Source organism: Mytilinidion resinicola (assembly GCF_010093595.1).
Source record: "Mytilinidion resinicola strain CBS 304.34 unplaced genomic scaffold BDZ99scaffold_21, whole genome shotgun sequence".
In the NCBI taxonomy this organism is placed as follows: Eukaryota; Fungi; Ascomycota; class Dothideomycetes; order Mytilinidiales; family Mytilinidiaceae; genus Mytilinidion; species Mytilinidion resinicola.
This window is the reverse complement of record NW_022985457.1, coordinates 541,972-563,358: the sequence shown is the minus strand read 5'-3', so window position 1 is coordinate 563,358 and position 21,387 is coordinate 541,972. Positions and strand designations below refer to the sequence as shown.

The 21,387-nt window shown below is 51.4% G+C and overlaps 9 protein-coding genes across 9 annotated transcripts; 5 read left to right on the top strand and 4 right to left on the bottom strand.

Annotated features, from left to right (window-relative positions):
• The first annotated feature begins 218 nt into the window (after positions 1-218).
• On the top strand, positions 219-1,064 carry BDZ99DRAFT_467370 (uncharacterized protein). Its single transcript, XM_033721006.1, has 2 exons — positions 219-978; positions 1,031-1,064. The coding sequence occupies exon 1, from the start codon at positions 250-252 to the stop codon at positions 766-768; it is 519 nt and encodes a 172-aa protein (XP_033571648.1). The 5' UTR covers positions 219-249; the 3' UTR covers positions 769-978; positions 1,031-1,064.
• BDZ99DRAFT_467369 (uncharacterized protein) lies at positions 619-1,172 on the bottom strand. The gene is made up of 2 exons (XM_033721005.1): positions 905-1,172; positions 619-855 (listed from the first exon to the last, which is right to left on the bottom strand). Exons 1-2 carry the CDS (start codon positions 1,160-1,162, stop codon positions 805-807), a joined length of 309 nt encoding a protein of 102 aa, XP_033571647.1. The 5' UTR covers positions 1,163-1,172; the 3' UTR covers positions 619-804.
• Positions 1,173-2,160: 988 nt separating this feature from the next.
• On the top strand, positions 2,161-3,203 carry BDZ99DRAFT_397604 (mitochondrial 2-oxoglutarate/malate carrier protein-like protein; the record flags this gene model as incomplete). Its single annotated transcript, XM_033716057.1, has 2 exons — positions 2,161-3,092; positions 3,155-3,203. 2 exons carry the CDS (start codon positions 2,161-2,163, stop codon positions 3,201-3,203), a joined length of 981 nt encoding a protein of 326 aa, XP_033571646.1.
• Positions 3,204-5,784: 2,581 nt separating this feature from the next.
• Positions 5,785-7,194, bottom strand: BDZ99DRAFT_397387 (PLC-like phosphodiesterase; the record flags this gene model as incomplete). The annotated part of the gene is made up of 1 exon (XM_033716047.1): positions 5,785-7,194. One exon carries the CDS (start codon positions 7,192-7,194, stop codon positions 5,785-5,787), a length of 1,410 nt encoding a protein of 469 aa, XP_033571645.1.
• A 918-nt stretch (positions 7,195-8,112) lies between these two features.
• Positions 8,113-10,836, top strand: BDZ99DRAFT_451844 (ankyrin; the record flags this gene model as incomplete). Its single annotated transcript, XM_033718239.1, has 1 exon — positions 8,113-10,836. The coding sequence occupies exon 1, from the start codon at positions 8,134-8,136 to the stop codon at positions 10,834-10,836; it is 2,703 nt and encodes a 900-aa protein (XP_033571644.1). The 5' UTR covers positions 8,113-8,133.
• A 3,611-nt stretch (positions 10,837-14,447) lies between these two features.
• On the bottom strand, positions 14,448-15,584 carry BDZ99DRAFT_491131 (alcohol dehydrogenase class-3; the record flags this gene model as incomplete). Its single annotated transcript, XM_033723087.1, has 2 exons — positions 14,448-15,000; positions 15,067-15,584. 2 exons carry the CDS (start codon positions 15,582-15,584, stop codon positions 14,448-14,450), a joined length of 1,071 nt encoding a protein of 356 aa, XP_033571643.1.
• Positions 15,585-16,122: 538 nt separating this feature from the next.
• Positions 16,123-17,966, bottom strand: BDZ99DRAFT_575320 (thiamine diphosphate-binding protein). Its single transcript, XM_033728456.1, has 3 exons — positions 17,303-17,966; positions 16,682-17,241; positions 16,123-16,633 (listed from the first exon to the last, which is right to left on the bottom strand). The coding sequence occupies exons 1-3, from the start codon at positions 17,914-17,916 to the stop codon at positions 16,596-16,598; spliced, it is 1,212 nt and encodes a 403-aa protein (XP_033571642.1). The 5' UTR covers positions 17,917-17,966; the 3' UTR covers positions 16,123-16,595.
• Positions 17,967-18,169: 203 nt separating this feature from the next.
• BDZ99DRAFT_467361 (L-asparaginase precursor) lies at positions 18,170-20,042 on the top strand. The gene has a single exon (XM_033721004.1). The coding sequence runs from the start codon at positions 18,593-18,595 to the stop codon at positions 19,931-19,933; it is 1,341 nt and encodes a 446-aa protein (XP_033571641.1). The 5' UTR covers positions 18,170-18,592; the 3' UTR covers positions 19,934-20,042.
• A 472-nt stretch (positions 20,043-20,514) lies between these two features.
• Positions 20,515-21,372, top strand: BDZ99DRAFT_397594 (uncharacterized protein; the record flags this gene model as incomplete). The annotated part of the gene is made up of 3 exons (XM_033716055.1): positions 20,515-20,650; positions 20,696-21,018; positions 21,130-21,372. 3 exons carry the CDS (start codon positions 20,515-20,517, stop codon positions 21,370-21,372), a joined length of 702 nt encoding a protein of 233 aa, XP_033571640.1.
• Positions 21,373-21,387: the final 15 nt, after the last annotated feature.

The following is a 21,387-nucleotide window of genomic DNA, read 5'->3' as shown; positions in this document are numbered from 1 at the left end:
TTTGATGAAGCCACCGCCGCAACTCTCTTGAAGAAATTTCGAATGAGGAGGTGTGTTTATATACCCTTGGAAAGTGGGAGAGGCGGGTCGGGGAAAAGTTTAGTATTCAAGTACCTGATATGATCAAGAGTCACGTGATTGCCAAAGAAAATTATGGAGGCGTTAATGGATCACTCCGAACACGTTTGGGATGCACGGTAGTTGAAGTATGACATATGAAGTAACCACTAAGCAGCATTTGTCGAATCTATGAGCCTCTATAGCACGTTGAGAAGAACCGAGAATCCCGAGGGTTTATGCTTTTCTATCATCATTCGCCCCTTTCGGATATCAAACCTCAACATCATATATCCCTCTCGCAGCCAACGACTCACCTCTTATCTTATGTATCCACCCTCAAAGAAGCAACTTCCTACCATCCTGCTTACCCGAGCCTCAACAACACCCGAGCCTCTCCCGAAGACCATTCCCCCGAAGCCCTCTCCCGAACTCACCGTTACTACTTCCCGGCCGCGGACGCGGTGCCGGGTATCTACAAGAGATACGCGCACAGATCAATCTACTCTAGCCATTGGCGGCATAATTGGTTTGAAGCAGGGCGTCCGAAAAAGAAACAGATGTTTTTCTTTCGTTGAGCGAATGAAAACGGACATCCGAGACATGTACCTCCGTACCCATCCTTCGGGTGGATCGTCAAGCCACACGCCGGCCGCAGGTACAGAGCAAGCTTCGGCTTTGGGGATCCCATCAGCCACTGCGCAGCGTTGAGATGAGGAGCGCTCGGGCCTTGGTTAGAGCGGTGTGCTATGCCGAGCTGGCATGAGCCTGAGGTTGGACCGTGGGAAAGCGGTGGTGGTGAGCAGGGCGCACGTGCTGGGGAGTACCCGAGGCTAATGTATGCCAGTGAGGTGGTGAGATGCTCGGGGGTGGGAGAGCCGGGCGGAAGAGGCAAAAGAGCTGTGATGGTGCTGGATGCATCTGGATGTTGTTGAGCGGGTAGAACTCCGTGGTGTTGAGGTGGTGATCTTACATGTGTGCCTGTGGCGTTGGGAGGAAGGTTTAGCCGTGGCGATAAGGGCGATAAGACACCCCGCCAGTTGGAGCTGTTCGGATGGACCCCGCTGAACGGTGAATGCTGTTTGCTCTGTTGGTTGAGATACATTCCACGGCGGCATGCTGCTGGCGATATCTTCACGCAGTTTGGGACTTGAACAGCTGCAACTCTCATTGCGACATGCGCTAGATCGATTGCGCCCAACGAAACCACCACGCAAGAGTGACTGTTTGCAGTTCGCTGCTCTAGACAGCCTCAGGAACAGCGGGCCGAGGGTGCGCTCCGTTGCATGGCCCAATATGCGGCTGTGTGACAAAGGGTGACTGAATCCTATTGCAAAAGGCGCAATCTCATTGGGCTGCATCACAAACTCTCCGAGCAGACGGCAGATGGCAGAGGGGAGGAGGTGGTGGCCAGCCAACGAGGAGGCCTTCCCCGCATGTGTACAAAGGTACAAAGAACGAGACAGGCTGCTGGCGGCCCAGAGGCGGGGAGAGCCCTCAGTCGTGCCTCTCTTGCCGTCCTGTCGTCTGAACCTCACCTCACGAGCCGCTGGCAGGCGTCGTCTCAACATCTGTCTGCTTTGGGCACTGCACTCAGCATAGCCTCCCGCACGCCACAGACCCACTCGCGGTAACCGACATCGCCCACGGCCGCGCTCTGCAGCAGCGTCGGGGCCAAGCCGGCCGTGCTGCTTGTCAGGTAGGGCTCGTCTCATCCCAACCCAAACATTACCCTCGGACGGCCGTCGGATGTCGTCCTGGAGGAATGGGGCCTCTGTGGCAGCAGCCCTGAGATCCCAAGATGCTCCGAGTCCAGCCAGCAGAGATGGCTGCTGCCACTGCGCCCGACCTTATAGCACGCCGGCACCCGGGGCGTCGTCGCGGTTATCTTTTGCTCATCGCTGCTTCCCAGTTGGCTGTGCCGTTGCTGATTCTGGACTGACTGACTGCTAGTGATCTCGAAGCCACTTCGTCCAACATCTCCAGCTTCAATCCCCTCAGTCCCTTCTTATACTCCTGCTCTGTCTCAATTGACCGGACTCAATTTCCCCTTCGTCGACCTCGACCCTCATCCCTCACCCCTCCATACCTCCATACCTCACTATGCCCGCCACCAAGAGCCCTCTCAGCGACGCGGAAAGCATCATGACATCGGCCACCGAAAATCCAAAGAAAGCCACCACCGATCTCCTCCACACGCCCTTTATGCGGGCCGCCCTCCCCTTCATCAATGGCGGTCTCGCGGGCATGACCGCCACCACGGCAATCCAGCCCATCGACATGGTCAAAGTCCGCCTCCAACTCGCCGGCGAGGGCGTCAAGACCGGTCCCAAACCCACCCCGATCTCCGTCGTCAGGGACATCGTCCGATCCGGCAAAGCAATGGACCTCTACACCGGCCTCTCGGCCGGCCTCCTGCGTCAAGCCGTCTACACCACCGCCCGCATCGGCTTTTTCGACACCTTCATGAAATCCATGACCGCCTCGGCAGAGGCAAAAGGCAACAAGATCGGCTTCAAGGAGCGAGCAGGCGCAGGCCTCGCAGCCGGCGGTCTCGCAGCCATGGTCGGCAACCCCGCCGATCTCGCTCTCATCCGCATGCAATCCGACGGCCTCAAGCCCGCCGCCGCCCGCGCCAACTACACCTCCGTCGTCGACGCGCTCGTACGGATAACGAAGCAGGAGGGCATAACGCGGCTATGGGCGGGGGCATATCCCACGGTCGCGCGGGCGATGGCGCTGAACTTCGGGCAGCTGGCATTCTTCTCGGAAGCGAAGACGCGGTTGAAGGGGACGCCGCTGAGCGCGACGCAGCAGACGCTGTCGGCGAGCGCGGTGGCGGGGTTCTTTGCGTCTTTCTTCAGCTTGCCGTTTGACTTTGTGAAGACGAGGCTGCAGAAGCAGACGCGGGGGCCGGATGGGTCGTTACCGTATCGGGGCATGGTAGATTGCTTCAAGAAGGTGGCGAAGGAGGAGGGGCTGCTGAGATTCTATCGCGGGTTTGGGACATATTACGTTAGGATTGCGCCGCATGCGTAAGTACTTTCTTTCTTCCTCCTCTTTCTCATCTAATGAACTGAGACTAATCGACCGTTAGCATGGTGACGCTCATCGTAGCGGACTACCTGGGTGTGATCACGAAGTGAGAGTGCCCCTCTCGCTGTCTGAAGGTGGATGAGGAATGCGTTCGCTTGCAGCGCGCAAGGAGAAAAATATTCTACAACGCGTTCATGAGTATTTCTAGCCACGCGACGTGGGGGGAGTAGTTTTTGTATCTCATGTTTCTTATGTCAATATCTTTATGGGCTTTTTCTGGCGTTTTAACTCTCTGAGCGAGACACAAATGTGTCGCCCCGCTTTTTTCTTGTCTTCTTGTTCGTATGATGGGATACCGGGTATGGCCTCTGATGTAGCTGTGAGAGCGCAGAGATATTTTACTAAGGTATCAATCTCAAAATTTGTCTGAAATGTCAGTGATGCTGTGATGTCGGGCTTAGGGCAGAGGGGTCACGTTTAGATGAGGAAGGTTTCGCGGGATCGCGTCCATTTTGCCGAGATCCCGTCGGGTGAACGATATCCGCTTTGACGAGGCGCTAGGACGTATTGGGGTGGGTGTGAAGATGGGTTGCGAGTCATGGAATACTATTCGTCTCATTGATTTTTGAACTTCTTCAGTTTATCAATCCACCTATCTACTCATAATAGGGCGATTTGAGCATCAAACGACGTCATCTTCCTCACATGCCTCACGTGCGCCGGCCCGACCTCTTCCCGGAATTTCTTGCTCAGCAGGTATGTAAACTTGCTCTCCTCGTCTCTTCAAGAAATCAAGTAGAAGAGAGTCTTCGGACTTGGGGATCAAAACGATGAGCGAGAACTGCTCATGGCTGGTGCTGGACTCCCTGCATCAGAATCTGCTATGGAGGAGTCAGGGAGGGGTGTGGATCGATACGCCACAGAGAGAACTTCTTATGATGGTGGATTGAGGCCGGATTTGTTCAACAAGGACAATGCTCTGTGAATATGGAGTGGTAATTCAACTACCGACCTCGCCACGAGTCATGTGGGGAGTTGAAAAAAGAATTGCAATGGGCCAAATGGTGTGGTGGTGTGTCGGGAGCCAATTTTGAATTGATGGTGGTGGGGAGCATAGAGTTGATATGCCGAAGTTCACCGTTGCCGGAGTTTGATAAGAGCTAGGAAAAGTGAAGAAGTGGTAGAGAAGAGCTGCGGTGAATTAAGATGAGCACCAGCACGCAGGCAATGGAGAAACAGAACCACCCAAGAGACTCCCATGAGTTGGTGACTGAGTCTGCTTTGACGGCTCCGACTCCCACAGCGCCACATAGAGGTCTTAGTAGCCGGGTTGACTCTGCCCTCCACCAGTCCACAGCACCATGGGCGGGTTCTTCCTCAGTTGTGTTGACTCTTTTCCACCGCCAGTCCACGACACCACATGGTACCTCGTACTCTATGCTTTTGATTCTTCCTCCACCAGCCCAACCGCAACATCGTGGGACTGGATTGTCGATGTTTATCCCGGTCCTCGCTAGGACCTGGAACTCCACTGCTTCTTCGAGAAGAGTGGGAGTGGGAAGTTTTATACCCGGACGAAGAAGGCGACACGTAAGCAGTCACGGGGTACTCATGTGACTGGTCAGTAGCTGCAAGCTGGGGCCAGTGTCGCTTCGGGTGAGACGTAGGAGGGAATTCGCAAGGGAAGATGGTAGGTCGCGGCAGTCACATGCCTTCCAGCTCCGGCTCGACAATAATCCCAGGATTTCGTTGAAAGTATATGAACGGGAGGAGCCAGGGCTTTGGACGAGCAAGAGAGAGTATGTCGCCGGAGTTGCATATCAACTGAGGCAAGAAGAACCTCGATGGTTGGTACTGGACATTTTTGTTCAACTACCACGAGACTTTTGATCGATGCTGGGAAGTGGGTTGTCTGGGTATCAATATCGCATTCAACCACGCACAACGAAGTTTAGTGGATCGGAGGAGTTTTCTAAATGGCAATGGACGCTGATGAGCATCGTCTTCAAAGAAGATACTCACGGCCGCCGGCGAGAAGAGCCGATGGCGTGTGTTTAGAAAAGGACCTGATGGAGTTCATCCACGGATGACATCGCTAACCGTCAGCATTATGGGCGACTAGTCCGCCTCCTCTCCATACATCGTCGCACATATTGAAGTTGAGTACACAACTCCACCACCTATCTGACCAACCCATAGGGAGTCTCAAATTTGACACTTTGATGGTACTCCAGTCATGGAGTAAGTTGAGACTTGCTTTTCAGAAGACTGCGAGCGGAAAAGATTTTATACTCCTCATCCTATAGCTGTCACGAGTGACAGGTGACTTCCGAACGCCCTCAAAGCCGTGGTTTCTACGTAAGCAGCTCTCGTCAGAGGACAACGACATCATTGTGTCCATTCTTTTGAAATTTTCATGTGGATACAACTGCGGCGGAGTAGGAGTGGACCTCGTCCAGAAAGCGCCTTCATAGTAGAAAGGCGAGAATTAACAGGTGTCCTCGGATAGTAATGGAAACGGGAATTAGACGTTTGAACCAGCAGAATAGGAACCCGGCTTTTGAGACTTCGTCGTTGATTCATGTCACTCTTGAGGATATAGCTTTGAATTTTGCCAGCTTCCTTTCATGAAGGTTACATTAAACCCCTGGCTTCTGGCTTCAAGTCATTGCATACGCCTACCATCAAGGCTCAGCGCAACCTATCCCGACTCAGTCCAATCGCTACTTCCGCAGTACCGCCTTCAAAAAAGTCATTCATAATTGCCACCGCTCCGTCCTCCCGCGTCAAGCTCTTACCCACGTCTCCCCTCAGCGTCGGCAGAGTCTTAATATCGCAAATCGGCTTCGTGGCTAGTAGTGGACTCGTCGACACATCCGAGCTCAGCACACTATAGGCAATTACGTCCGGAATATTCGTCGCAGTAGCCTGGCATTGCAGCAAGATCAGCGGCTTCCCACGTGGTGGATTCCCAGACATATTGTCTAGTGCTGTAACGATGGTCGCGCCGTCGAGAGTCGCGTTAGCTTTGTCATCGTAATTGGATGCTTGATCAACTTCGCGGATAAGAATCAAACGCTGGCGGTCCTGGCGGAGCTGCTTGATTGTCTTATTCCTCATGTCGTCGAGGTTCCCGACTTGGATATCGGTTCCTTCTCGCGCTTTGTCAAGGTGTTCACTGAGTTCTTGGTCCGAGGGGCGGGGACAGTCGCCTGGAACACCATCCCATCGTAGTTGCGCCACGACAATCTCCTCGCGGTGGTTGTTGAGGAACTGCACAATGTCGTGAAGGAATTCGGCGTATGGCATTCCAGGTATCGCACCGTGCTGGAAGTACAGTGTGTCTGGCAGCGGCGAGACCTTCTGCATCTCGCGGTGGCAATGTGCCGGACGGAACTCAAAGTATCGAGCGCCAATTGCTAGAATCGTGGATAGAGAGTCTTTCTGCGTGATGGCGAGCCCGTAGATGATATTGGGTGCGATAGCGTTGATTGCAGAGTCGGACACTTTGTCTAAAACGCGAAAGGCTCCGGGGAGGGTACCGAGTGCCATTTTGATGATGTTGGTGCCCGCGTTGTGCAGCATGGCTTTGGAGGTCGTCATGCTGTTCATGCCGATGTCATGCGAGCTAGGAAGCACCATACGGTGGAAGGGCTTGTCGGCTTGCGGAGAATCGATGGGGGCAACATCCCGAATCCAGTCAGAGTGGTTGGGGGTGACGGACACGGCGCATTGGTGCTGCTTTGGTAGGCCAGCGACTCCAGGTCCAGCGTCGTAGAAGCTATACGTTATGATCACGTCTTCTGTGAGAATAGATGGTGTTTGCTGCATGTCTTTCATTGTGCCATCTTCCAGGTCGCCGGTGAGAGAATTGACCTCGACCCATTGATTGGTGAGCTCGCGGCCATCGCGGGACACCCTGAAGGAAAAGCGGCCGGTGTAGTGAAATAGTGAGCCTAGGTTTTTTTGGTCGACTTCAAGGTGGTCTTGCGTCCAATTGTTTAAATCATGCTTGTTGATTGTCGTCTTAGGGACGGAGAATTCGACTTGGCAGCCTGGTGCGCCTATGTAGGCGTAACATTGAATACCTTTGCTAGGCATGGTAATGGGTCTTAAGAAGGGCTTGTAAGGAGTCGATTGATTGTGTTGATTTGATCACATAGAAGGGCCGAGTAAGAGTGATAGCAGTTCTAGAGTCAGGCCACGGCTATGAAGCGGAGGAGTGCGGGGAGTGAAGAAAAGCGGACGAGAAAAAGGAAGTGCCCCACGTCTGAACGCCCATTACTTATACTCAAGAGGGAATGGCCATTATCCTAGCCTCGATCAATTGGCTGCATGGAGATTCTGTACTTCTCAGCTGCTGCTAGGAGGTACTGCCGCCGCCAGCTGAGACCATGCAGCGTGTCTAGTGGTGTTTTCAGCTAGCCAAGGCACACCAATGAGATTCGTGTCAATGATGTTGGAAAGAAAATGCTTTTGCAACAGTGCAGGTTTACAGGAAAGGAAACAAACGCAGTTTCTTTGTGGAAGAGACACATGGGGGCAAGAACAGAATGGTTGGAAGGATGAAAACGAGAGAGGATGTCTGGAGTCACGTGATACCGTAGCAAATTGAGATGAAGCCTATGTATGAGTAAGGTCTGGCTATAACTATACCATATTATTTAGTTAATAATATAGATTTCGCAACATGGACACGTGTAGAGTGTCGAAAGTCCGGTAGAGCCACATTCGTCACGTGTAGCTATCTTAATTACGATGAAACCTTTTGGTTCTCGATCTCCTTCCTTCATTACCTCATCGCGCCGAACAGCAAAGTCTGGGCACCAGGTCTACCATACCGAAGAACGTCGTAGGTCTAAATAACTTGCAGGTAGCAAGGGAGGCTGCGCCTACCAATGACTAGGATTGACTTCTTTGAAGCGTGAAAAGGCTGTGCTGTTGCCTAGATACGTACCTAGGTATCAGTACCTGTTCTGCCAACGTTCTCCCTTCTCCATTCCATTCCCATTTGTGCATCGACTCGGTTTTCCATTCATCATGGATGCCTCAAGTAATCATTCGGAGGATTTCGAAATCATCGACTCCCAAGAAGCCAACCTTGAACCCGAAGATATCGCCAAGATCCAGTCCTGGCTGCAACCAACGGATTACAACGCGGAATCGTCCGAATACCATCGACACTTGTCGTCACAAGCCCCAGATACTGGACTATGGATTTGTGATACGGATCAATACCGCCAATGGTTCGAATCGCCTCAGCATGGAAGCCTCTGGATCAAAGGAGTACCTGGGTCTGGGAAATCCGTCCTGGCTGCTTCCGTTGCGGAGCACCTAAAGAGAGAGGGCAACTTTCCCGTCTTATCCTTCTTCTTTCGCCAGATTGTTACAACAAACCGTAGCCACCGATCCTTGTGTCAAGATTGGCTCGCGCAGTTGCTACCTTCTAGCACCGCCTTGCAAGCACTCATCCAACCCCATCTGGGCGGAGAGTTAGCCGATGTCTCAAATGATCAATTCTGGGAATGGCTTTTGGTCGGCCTCTCCTCTGTTCCCCGCGTATACTGCATAGTCGATGCAATGGATGAGATGGATGCGAGCGGCAGGTCATTCTTTTTGAAACAACTTGATAATTTGGGAGCATACCGACCCGAGTCAATCAAAGTTTTCATGACTAGTCGACCCTACCAGTATTTACAGAGCGGCTTACGAAATTCCTCAATTGTTCACATCAGTCTGGAGCAAGATCTTGTCGGAAAAGACATAAGTTGCTTTGTAGCTCACCGGTTGAAAGGAGTAATCCTGGACGAATGCGCGCTTTCTCTACGAGACATAATATGTGAAAGAGCCGGTGGCCTCTTCTTGTACGCCCGGCTGATGCTTGATCAACTCATCCCACCTCTTCACTTGGAGCAGGATATTGACATCCATAATCTGGCCAACACTCTTCCAATTGGCTTAGAAGACATGTATAATAGCATCTTACTCAACCAACAATCCAAATCTGGCATCAGCAGTGAAGTCCAAGTCACTCTCCTCGAGGCCGTCACGCACTCATCAAGGCCGCTTCGTTTAAACGAAATCTCCAGTCTTCTCGCGTGCGCATTTCCCACATCCGATCTCCCCGATACTCCGAAGGTGATCGCTAGGTCTGCATGCGGTCCCTTGATCGAAATACTTGAAGACGAAACTGTTCAAGTAATCCACCACTCTTTTACCGAATTTCTGCTAGACATCGGACGACTGTCTCGCTCGGGAGACATGGAGCAATTTGCGGTCATTCAAACGTCCATTGCCCATAGAAGAATAGCTACCCGATGCGTTCGTTATCTACAGTCCGGTGTTCTGCATTCTTTAGAAGCCACGGGGAACAAAACATCTTGCGATGAAGAATCTGATGACGGACAAGGTCAGCAATCCTGTTACCAAGCTGCTCGCCTGCAGCATCCATTCTTGCAATACTCGGTGGATTCATGGGTTTATCATGCAAGCCGCTATGATGGAGAGGACGAAACTTTTTTCTCTATTCTTGACGACTTTCTTGACCCTGCCAACCACGATTTCCAAGCTTGGACGAAGCTAGTATGGGGATGGGTAGTCACTCCATTTGATGAGAAAAACGATGATATTGTCACTCCGCTCCATATCGCCTCATTTGCGGGTTTGACAAGATATGCTTCTAAGCTATTGGACCGAGGCGAAAGCGTTCATTCACTGGACGCTGATGAGAGAACTCCATTGCATTGGGCAGCTCGAAATGGGAACACAGCGATGGTCGTTATGTTGCTCGAGAACGGGGCCAATCCGAACCCGGATGATATTCGTGGAAATACGCCTCTACATGAAGCTGCAAGGAAGAACCATGCATCTACAGTTGAAAAGCTTCTCGGGGCTGGAGTTGATCCCTTGACCCCGAAAACACGTGAGAACCACTCCGGCAGGTTACTTAGTAGCCAAAGGAGTACGAAGGGGGAAACTGCCCTAGATTACGTGTGCAAGCTTGGACACACTGAAACCTTGACTACCATGATCCCCTATCTAGGACGTGACGAAATCGGCAACGCTCTGTGTTTGACGTGCGCATATAGCAGAACGGAAGCTGTGCGTGCGATCCTCGAAACTACTGACGTCTCTGCTAACGCTACGATACTGGGAGAAACCGCTTTGTATCTCGCTGCAACCGCTCGTAATCTCGACTGCGTGAAACTACTTCTCGCTAGAGGTGCCGATGTTCATGTTAAATCACGAAGTCAAATCGGCAGGAGATATCAACCGCACCGTGGTGATCGAATTATGGGAACAGCAGCTACACCCATGACTGCCTTACAAGGCCTCGTATCGTCCAATTCTAAAGGAGATCAGTCATCCTTCGAGCCCATATTACAGAGGCTTTTGAATGCTGGCGCGGATTTGAACGAAAAAGATGAGAGAGGCCGGACTCTGATGCACCTTCTCTTGTTTCCTTTCTCGCACATCAGTCGTTATGCAGAATGCAGATCTCTACTACAAGCCGGAGGCCATACGCATTTGAGCGTTCAGGGTGATGAAGGCGACACCCCAATACATGAGTTTTTAAGGCACTCCCAGAATCTGACCTTGCTACAAGAGTTATTCGATTTTGGCGCGGACATCTGCTCACGCGGACATTCTGGGGACTCTTTGCTCCACGCTGCTTTATCATGTGAGTCCATAGATATTTCCATTTGTCGTATTAGCGAGCGTTCAACTCTTCTTCCTGCGTGATCACCCCTGGCACTTGCAACTTGCAAGGACTGGAACGTGGCTATTGGTCTAATCTCCCGTTGAGATTTTCCTGATAGAAGTAGCCGTGTCATACTGACGAAATCCAGGCCCGAAGAGCTTATTCAACAGAGGTGTGGGTTCCACGATCGATGATGTGGTTCGCTTCCTCCTCCAAAAGGGTGCTAGATGTGAGACGAAGAACGATAAGGGACTGACCACGTTAGAGCTAGCAGCATCGAGCTGCTCACTAGAAGTCTTCAAAGCACTTCTAGGAGACTGCGCCGATAGTGCCACGCGAGAGCACTGCCTTTTCTATTACAACTCGCGCTGGACTTACCCCGAGATGATGGAATACATTGAACTGCTCAAATCGGCGGGTGTTAACCTTGAAACTCGAAACATCGCTGGGAGGACACCTTTACTAGCGAATATCGGTTCGAAATACTTCGATGCTCTTAAGGAGAGCGGTGCTCGACTAGACGCAACGGACAATTCTGGCCGAGGAATCATGCATATGGTTTGCAACAAATATGATCTCCTACAACACTTCCTCGAAATCGGACTCGATCCTCATATCCTCGACAAACAAAACAACAGCCTGTTACACGAGATCTCCAAACGGTACGACGACGGCGACATGTATGTCGACGTAGTGCGAAAGCTTTTGGAGTTGGGGTTATCTGTAAACGCCCAGAGTATCACTGGTGAAACGCCACTTCATTTGAGTGTTCAACAGACACGCTTACGATCTTCTGGATTCTCGAAATCCTATGTTCCCTTGCTTTCTCTCTTTCGCGAGAGTGGGCAGAATTTGGATGTGGATATTCGAGATAAGGACGGCATGACAGCATTGCACATGGCATGTCTCCGTTCTGAAGAACTCGTGTCAGAACTTCTGAACGACGGAGCGAATTCTGCGATAGTGACTAAAGATGGTAGAAGTGTACTTCACCTCGCCTGCCGAGCCAGGAAAAGCAATATTGTAGGGCTACTCTTGCAAGAGGTCGACAAGGAGGTGATTGACAAGCCAGACTCATTCCTCAGAACGCCGCTTCACGACGCATGTACCTCCGGGAGACAAGAGAGCGTACATTACCTCCTCAAAGCTGGCGCTTCCATCAACCTCAAAGATTTGCAGGGGCGAACTGCCCTTCATTCCTGTGCTGAGTTCGAGGTCGAACAGATGCATTGGACGGTCCTCAAAGATGGGAGATCACAGCCTGGCCTGTCTCGTGAGGATGCACTTCGACCTCTCGTCGAAAGATCACATTATCAGGGACCGTGGTATTCGTGTAAATGGAAGATGGAGCCTAATTTCGAGGATGAATATGATACGCCTTCTACAGCAGGCATTGTAACGATGCTGATTGCTGCTGGTGCAGATACTACTGCCGTCGACAATGAAAAACATGACCCCTTGGATCTTGCTCTTCGGTACGGTTGCAAAAGCATGATTCGGAGCCTGGTAAACTCAAAGATGTATGACGGCATTGCTGAGGCTGGTTCACAAAGCTCGATGCGCCTCGTTGAAGCGTCGCTTCTTGCTCGCTCAACATCTCTCGGCAGCCATGATGCCTCAATCATTACAGAGTTGCTCAGCTGTCCCCGAAGATTCATCAAATACCTGGACGCAGACGACCTTGAACACTTGGATAAGAAGGGCATTGATATGCTTCGGCCTGTAAACGACCTAGCATTTCCGTCCATTATCAGCTTCATTGCTCATGAGGGTTTAGTCGACAGAATGGAGAAAATAGGACACCATGCAAAAAAGTTCGACGACCTGGAATGGACAATGGAGTGGACACGAAGAGCGTGCGTTGACACAGTCCGTCAACCCTCTTATTTTGCACCGCCACTTCACGTATGTTGCGAAAGGCCCACCTCCAACATGATGATGATGGAGCTTCTAGTCGAACGCTTTAGTGTGGATGTCAACGAACGTGCTCTTGTACACTTGTCGGACGACTTTCATAATTATCAGTTTGGACCATCCGTATTACACTGCCTTGCGCACGGGCGCTACTGGTGGCAGATGGACGCTATCAAGTATCTTGTCAATAAAGGAGCAGACGTAAACGCTCTGAACCAGAATGGGGAGACTGCGTTACACATTGCCTCCACCATTGTTCCGGGCGAGGGCCGGAACTTTTGGAAATTTGAATGCGTCAAGGTACTCCTAGACCTTGGGGCTAACCCAAATATTACCGACACCTCCGGCGCTTCCTGTCTAAACAGAGCCAATACTAAGACAAATGTGTTGAAAGAGTTGCTTCGGAGGGGTGCCGATCCTTTTATTGGAAATGTCTCCCCTCTCTTCACGGCAATTGAAGCGGCCAATGTCTCAGCTGTAACGCTCCTACTCGAGCATGGGGTAAGCCCAAATAGCATGGATGCCACAAAGCAGTGCGTGGTCAACTACGACGTCAAGGACCAGGCAAGATATGCTCTTCTTTGCGCTACCTGTCCGCTTGTAGAATTCTGCACCCTAGCGGCTAAAGATTATGTTCCCGTGGTCAATCTTCTCATCGAACGCGGAGCGGATATGTACTCGCAGCTGAACGAAAAGGACATATTGCTTCATTACGTCTTCGAGCATTCCGAGTACGAAATCCTTATAGCAGTCCTGGATCATCTCGAATGCATCGATCTCAACGCAAGAGATCCCCGGGGAAGAACCGTATTCCTAGCTTCCTGCGACTGGATTGGGGCTCTGCCTGGCTATCAGCAAAAACGACGGGTTGCCAAGGAGAAGGCACCTGCCTTGAAGGTTCTGGAGAATGGAGCTGACATTACAGTCGTAGACCACGAAGGTCGGCATGCCCTTCATCATCTGCTTGACACTCTGGAGTCCGAGGACGACACTATTCTTCAAATGTTGGAGAGGGACGACTGCAAGCCACTGATCACATTGAAAGATAACAAAAACGACTCGCCACTTCATCGTGCTTTAAATTGCCTCCGTCCGAAAGTCTGCGAAGCCCTGATTACTTCAGGAGCCGACCTTTTAGAACCTAACCCAGAGGGCATGACTGCTCTGCATCATATTGCACCCCAATTCTTAAAAAAGTATGTCAGTATACGCCGCTATACAGGACGCCGAGACCTTCCATCAGATTACAAGGATGGATGTCACCGGCTTTGGGAACAGTATCTGAAATTGGGCGGGAACATCGACGCGCGTGACAATGCCGGGAACCCTCCGCTGTTCAGCTTTCTATCAAACCCTATGCTGGACACCGAGTATCGGTCCTATGCCTATGCAGAGGGCTCGCCTCATGTCGATCACTTTGAGGGGCTCTTTGCCAACGCCAATGTGCATGTGCGGAATCATAAGGGAGAGACTGCACTCCACATAGTTGCGAGCCGGGAGGAAGGTCGTGAATATGACAGTCATGACTTGAGCCGCAGCCAAGCACGCGATCGCGAGTTGTTTGAGTTCCTCGTCGCAAAAGGATTGGATCCGCTTCACGAAGATAATGCAGGGCGAAGCGCATTGGACGTCGCCGCAGCTTGCGAGAAGAAGGCTATACTCGAGTTGTTCCAGTATCGCCAGAAATAGAGTTTTGCAGTCTATGCGAAGTGTGGGACGATGAGTCGTACTATCGATATCAAACCTCTTCCCCAATCCGATAAACCAACTTCTTCGCGCTAATCTTCCCCTCCCTCAACTCGTTCAACCCCTTGACAATATCCTCCAGTCCGCCCGGTCTTACTTCAAACGTATGAGGCTTCACCGTTCCATTTGCAACCAAAGACGTCCCGAACTCTATCCACCGCTTCATGAACTCGAAGTGATCCGGCATCGCAGGTATTGGATTCCCTGCGAAAGTAAATGCCTCGCCTTTCGCTGTATAGCCTAGAATGCTCGAATATTGCACATCATCCCGCATGATTGCTGCATCGACTCCCATGGGAGAGACTCCAGTATACGCCGGTTTCGACCCACCCGGCCTTGGATGCGAGGACAGCGCTTCCGTGCAGATCTTGGCCGCAGAGTCATCCGGGAGACAGTTGAAGGCGTAGTAGAGACTGTCATTCGTATGTGCACGGATATCTGCGGCGCAAGCTGGGCTGTGGTAGTCAAAGACAGCAGACGCGCCCAGAGATTTGACGTAGGCGTTGTTGTGAGGGGAACAAGTCGTTATGACTTCCAATCCAGAGCTGGCAGACATAATCAGTACATCCAACCGATCTTAACACCACTAACAGCAAGAGACCAAAACTCACGCCTTCGCAAACTGTATCGCCAACGCCCCCGTCGCCGAACTCCCTCCGTATACCAACACCTGTACTTTCTCTCCCGCGTCGCTCTGCTTCCCCGGCCACGGCAACCCCAGATTCTGCCCCAGCGCCTGCCCGACCGACGCAATCCCCGCCCCCATAGTACTCGCCGCCTCGAACCCCAAACTCTCCGGGATCACCGCCGTCAAATCCCCCTTCGCAATCAGATACTCCCCGAACGCGCCGTCCTCCGGCTCACTCTCATTACACCCATGCACAGCACCAAACACTCTGTCTCCGACCTTAAAGCTCTTCTGGACCTCGGACCCGATGTCGACAACGACGCCGGCGAAGTCGAGGCCCACGGTTGCGCCAACGGGCGCGACCATGTCAATGCCCCCAACGTCGGCGGGATTGAGAGCGATAGCGTGGGTTTTCACGAGGATATAGGAGGGGCGTAGGGTGGGGAGAGGGACGGGTTGGGGGGCGGCGTGGCCGCGGGAGATGATTTTGAGGGCGAGCATGGTTTGGGAGGGGAAGGCGGTGTAGGAGGTGAAGAAGGCAGTGTCTGGTTTCGAGAAGTCTAGCATATGGAGGAGAGAAGGTTGGGGTAGAGTTATGATGAAGGAATGTTGAAAATCTTTTTCAGATGTTTCGGACGATTGATGGAAATGCTTCTGATATGTTCGCTCATATCTGCAAACTCCGATTTACGCTGTTGTGCTGAGGCCTACAATGCTGTAATGGAGAGCGTTTTTCTACAATAGGACTCGACGCGGTGCAACCTTCGTCCGGCGGGTAGACTGAAAACTCCATATTTCTTGTCTCGATCTATAATACGCCTATATCGTGTATGTATTTAGGCTTTATAAAGAGCCGATGCACTAGCTGGAAACTAAAAGGTAGTTAGTGCTAAGCTATTAGCAAGTGATTACCTTATATGGGAAATAAACTTGGGTTTTAGGGTGTGAGGGTTTAGTTACATGGGGGATATAGCCGAAAGATCCCGGCCGGTATTCGTCCGTGATAGATCACGTAAGAGACAACACACGTCACGTGTTTATTGATGCCCACACACTAATAGATCAAAAGCATACAGCGCTCAAAGTAGCAGTAGACAAAGTAGTCATCGGAGCTAACAAGACCCTAGGCTTATTTAAGGGTCGGCGTTCTACCTAAACTAGCACTCAAAGTAGGCATTGCTCAAGGTATACAGTACCTTGGTATGTGAATTCTGTAAACTTGGCCCTATCCCTCTGGTAGGTAAGTAATTGGTTCAGATGATATAGTCAAGTAGCTTCAGGATTTTAATTTTGAAAGTGTATCCGAGAACATCCTGCAGGAGGAATTGGGTACTGAAATGGCCAATGTCCTCAAAATGGAAACGTAGTTGAAAGTGCAGATACGAAGGATAGAATAACGCCTACGTGCAATATGATAGGAGAGAAAATGCAAAATTGTTTGAAATGGAATGCATTGAGCATCATTAGATGGTTACTATCCTATAGTCCCCCTCTGTAATTGACTTCTAATGCTTAATACTCGATTATCTTTTTAATAGCATCGTACACCCCTGATTGCATTAGCAAGTGGTCTAGAAGTTAGAGAAGTATGAACTTACTTGCGACATCCGGGATGACGAACTGCTCGTAAGCCAGCCCGGTGAACGTCGCCCAGCCCGCTACCCTCTTCACTGGTGCTTCAAGCCTCGTGAATGCACCCTCTTGGATTGTCGCGGCAACTTCCGCGCCAACGCCTGCGTTTTGCATGCTCTCGTGTACAACAATAGCACGGCCTGTCTTTCGTACACTGTTTAAAATCGTCTCCCGATCCCATGGGTAGATAGTCCGCAGATCAATCAGCTCGACACTGCATCCGAGATCTTTCTCTGCTTTTTGAATCGCAGCTTCGCAGGTATATAGAGGTGTGCCGTATGACACGACTGTCACATCTGACCCTGTTTTCAGGATCTCGGCCTTGTCAAGTGGTAGGGTGTAGCCGCCGACCGGAACGTGTTCTTTTGCCGCGCGATAGAGAATTTTGGGTTCCAAGAAGATGCAGGGGTCATTGCATGCGATCGCGGCTAGAAGAAGGCCTTTTGCTTGTATGGGAGACCGTGGAATAATCACGCGTAAGCCGGGTACGTGCGTGAAGAGTACTTCTGGAGATTGAGAGTGGTAGCTATAGAGATCGCATGAGGTCAGCCTTTGAATCTAAACGTACGATAGTAAACAACACGTACAGAGCCCCATGTCCGACAACTCCAGCCGGCATCCTCACGACCAAACCACCACAGTGCATATCCGTCTTGCCAGCCCGGTACCGCATCTTTGCACACTCGTTTATCAGCTGGTCAAACGCCGGATACACGTAGTCCGCAAACTGTATCTCCGCAATTGGCCGCATGCCCTCCGAGGCAGCTCCAATTGCAAACCCTATCAGCCCTTGTTCCGAGAGTGGTGTATTAAACACCCTCTCTGTGCCAAAGTCCTCGTTCAAGTTCATTGTACACCGGAAAACGCCTCCAAACTGTATATCCTCCCCAAACACCAACACGCGCTCGTCTGTCTGGAGGGCATGCCGCATAGCTTCATTCACCGCTGTGTAAAGGTTTATGCTCTTGGTAGGGCCGGTTCGGACATTTTCGGGGAGTTCAGGATTCGAGAGGGCAGTTTTCGAGGTGTGATTGAGGATGGAGGTGGTGTCGTAGTTAACGGTACCATTTAGACGTGCTCCCGGAGGAGCTGCCGAATATGACCTAAATTGTGGTTGCTGTTGGTGTTGTTGACAGCGGTAGGCGGAGCGTGGACGGAGGAGACTGGCGAGGGGTCGCAGTGACTGCGGTTTTGCGGCCATAGCTACAAGTGCAATCTAATAAGCATATATATGTGAGATTCTTGGAGTTCTGAACGGACAAGCATCAGAGAGGAGTCGAGGGGAGCGAGCGAAGTTATTCCACACCTTGGGCCTCGTCGGCAAGAGCGCGGCTAGCAGCGGCCTCTTTTCCCCAGACAGATTTCGTGGGGAAGCACGAGCGGCTGATTGCTGCCGGCGGTACCTGGTTGCTTGACTTGACCGGCTCCTTTCCTCGCTGCAATGTTTGGGCCTATGCTGAAATCTTATGGGTATACTGATAAATAGCTACGTCCAAACTTACTATAGTCTTCAAAGTGTCTTCCTTGTGTGTGTGTATTCTATTGGAGTGTACCTTGGGCCAATACTTCCGGAGACCGGAGCCTTTTGATCCGAAGAGCTCGGTCTTGGCATCTAGATCTAATCACTCGGAGGTCCCAGGTATCCCGTTCCTCTTAAAACCACCATCACGTTCACCACTCGTGACAGCACCGCCATCATAGAAATAGAGGCTGCTGTGGCACAGCAATTGGACTCATACATCGTTCATCATCGCACTGTCACCGCAGCTATTGCTTGATTTTACACCTCCCAAGATCTCGTTATCTTCAGGTAATTCGTCTTTCATACTCCCTGCATCGTCACTTTCAGAAGATCTCTCTTCATACCGTACCGGAAAATGTCGTCGACCAGATTGTTAAGCATCCAACCTCGCATAATCATCCATGGCGGCGCTGGAAATATCTCACGTGATAACCTCACATCGGCTGCCTACGAAGCCTATCGTAAATCTCTCCTGTCTACCCTTTCATCGGCTTCAGAGTCCCTCCAGAAACCAGGAGCTACTGCCCTCGACGTGGCTACTTTTGCAGTCTCGTTGTTAGAAAATGACCCTCTCTTCAATTCCGGTAAAGGGGCTGTCTTCACGCGGGCCGGAACCAATGAGCTGGAATCCAGTATCATGGTTTCGGACGGGAAGCGGAAGCGCGGGGTCGGGTGTATGCTTCTCAAGCATGTCAAGAACCCAATCAAGCTTGCACGCGAGTTTCTAGTGCAAGGCGATACTGGAGGTGGCGGCGGTGCGCAGGGGCATTGCCAGCTTTCCGGAGAGTACCTGGAGGGATTGGCTGAAGAATGGGGACTTGATATAGTCACGCCTGACTACTTCTTTACGCAGAAGAGATGGGATGAACACCGAAGGGGATTGGAGGCTGAACGGGAGCTCGGTTCAGCAATTGCTCAATTCCAGGATCCATTTCCGCTTTCTAACAATGGAAGCGAAGCGCCAACCGCAGGGTTGGGGGCTACAGGCGACCCTTCGTGGGATGGAAAGGAATACCTGCCTCAAGGAACTGTTGGTGCGGTCGTTCTCGATAGTTTCGGGACCCTCTGCGTAGCGACCTCTACTGGCGGTCTAACTAACAAGTTACCCGGACGTATCGGTGACACACCGACCCTTGGTGCTGGCTACTGGGCTGAAGAATGGTTTGAAGAGGTTTCGAAATCTCAAATGCTCTACCAGTCATTACCTACACCATCTTCGTCCACGTCATCTTTCGATAAACTTTCGCGAGGTGATACTCCAGCTCTGATATCGGACTGCCTCCCGTCCACAGCTCTGAGGCAACCCCAAGTGCAAGCATCAACTTCCGACAATAAGTCTACCGAGCAACAACATTCATCCCAACGTCATGCTGTTGCTATGTCTGGGACGGGAAATGGCGATTCCTTCCTTCGGGTCAATGCTGTCCGAACAGCAGCAGCAATATCTCGATTCTCAAGTCCAAACACTGCTCTTTCGAAAGCTGTCAGCCAAGTAGCTGGGTCTGGAGGTGAGTTGCAGAAGTCTGCCGGAGACCGCTGGGGTAAGACAGGAGAAGGTGAAGGAGGTATAATAGGCATCGAATTGGTGGGGACGCACGGAAGTATCGTTGCCGACTTTAATTGTGGAGGTATGTTTAGAGCTTGGGTCGACGATGCCGGTGAACAACAATGCATGGTATTTAAAGATGAGTACTAGACTACTGGTATCACATGCAAGTGGTATCAAATAGGGTCTATCCGCCAACTAGAGTCCGTATAGAGTACTGTACCTTTCTTACTAGACCTTTCTCTAGCCAATAGATTCTGATCACCAGACATAAAGACATCTACATTTTGTAAGGTTTACTTCACTTTGTTCTCTTTGATTCGCTTCCCTCATGCCTTTCCGGTCTCGTTTCCAGCCTTCTATTCCGCTCTCTTGGCGCCAAGTCGATATGAGCACATTTGCGCTGGTAATGTGCGGAACCATATCTATTTTACACACTTCGTCGCAATACTATTGGCTCATAATAAGGCGTGTGTGATTTAGGTGGCCCTCTTCAAGGTCCTCCGAAGTTGCCAAGCTATTCCGCTGTCTGTGGCGGGACCTGCAGGCTACCGATCTGTTTCCTACCTGAATTTTTGCAGTCCAAGCTCCGAGCTCCCCTCTAAGCTCCCCTACATTCGACTTATAAAGAGCAATTGACGTCCCGATCTCGCTGAAGCTTCTTTGCCTAAGCCTCAGCTCGCAGATCTACTATCCTTTCATCGAAAGCTTCAGCGAACGACTGTGCCAAGATGCATTTCTCTACCTGTACCTTTCTCCCCCTCTTCTCTACAGTCATTCAACTTGCCTCGGCTCACTTCACGGTCGAGTACCCATACTGGCGCGGCTCCTCTTTCGCACCAACGGCTTCTCAATGGATATTTCCGTGTAAGATTCCCCAAAATCTGGGAGACTCTGTACTGATCAATGTAGGCGCCAACGTCTCTGAAACCACTGATATCAACAACCGCACCGCCTGGTCCCACGAAGGCGGCTCGCTGCGTCTCCATGCCGGCCACCACTGGGCGCTTACCTACGTGAACCTGGGAATCGGAACCAACGTTTCCGCCTTCAACATCAGCCTCGTCGACCACTTCAACCAGACCGGCAATGGCACGTTCTGCCTAAAGGAGACTGGCAAGGCAAACCTAGCTGCCGGTCTAGCGGCGGCGGGTCTGGATGCGAGCAGTGCGGAGGGATTGGAGGCGTCTCTGCAAATTATCCAGATCAGCACGACAGGGGCGGCCCTTTATAATGTGAGTTGCATTTTGGAGAATTCAACTATTACGTCAACCTGAGAAACGGAACGAAGTTGCTTTTATTGGACGAGCTTTGGTTGCTCGAGCATGGCTAATGCGGTGCAACAGTGCGCGGATATCAAGTTCAGCGCGACGGCTGCTCTGCTCGCGGATGACCAATGCACAAATTCGACTGCTGTCGGCGGTGTCGGTATTCTCAATGCGGATGCTACGGCTGCTCAGAGCCCCTCGGGGACTGCCACAGGTGGTGCTGCTGCGACAAGCACGGGTGCTGCGGCCAATCTGGCTTACTCGAGTGCTGGTGGTGTAGTTGCGGCTGCCGTGCTCGGGGCGGGCATGATGATCTTGTAGGCGTCTCAGGGAGGA

Excerpts from the sequence above, each read along its gene's own strand:
- BDZ99DRAFT_467370 (XM_033721006.1), top strand. The coding sequence starts at position 250 with ATGAGCCTCTATAGCACGTTGAGAAGAACCGAGAATCCCGAGGGTTTA.
- BDZ99DRAFT_467369 (XM_033721005.1), bottom strand. The coding sequence starts at position 1,162 with ATGTATCTCAACCAACAGAGCAAACAGCATTCACCGTTCAGCGGGGTC. Across the intron at positions 856-904 it reads CCGAGCATCTCACCACCTCA|CACCACCGCTTTCCCACGGT; the intron begins CTGGCATACATT and ends CGCCCTGCTCAC.
- BDZ99DRAFT_575320 (XM_033728456.1), bottom strand. The coding sequence starts at position 17,916 with ATGGCCGCAAAACCGCAGTCACTGCGACCCCTCGCCAGTCTCCTCCGT. Across the intron at positions 17,242-17,302 it reads GTTGTCGGACATGGGGCTCT|CTACCACTCTCAATCTCCAG; the intron begins GTACGTGTTGTT and ends CGATCTCTATAG. Across the intron at positions 16,634-16,681 it reads CGTCATCCCGGATGTCGCAA|GGGTGTACGATGCTATTAAA; the intron begins GTAAGTTCATAC and ends TAATGCAATCAG.
- BDZ99DRAFT_467361 (XM_033721004.1), top strand. The coding sequence starts at position 18,593 with ATGTCGTCGACCAGATTGTTAAGCATCCAACCTCGCATAATCATCCAT.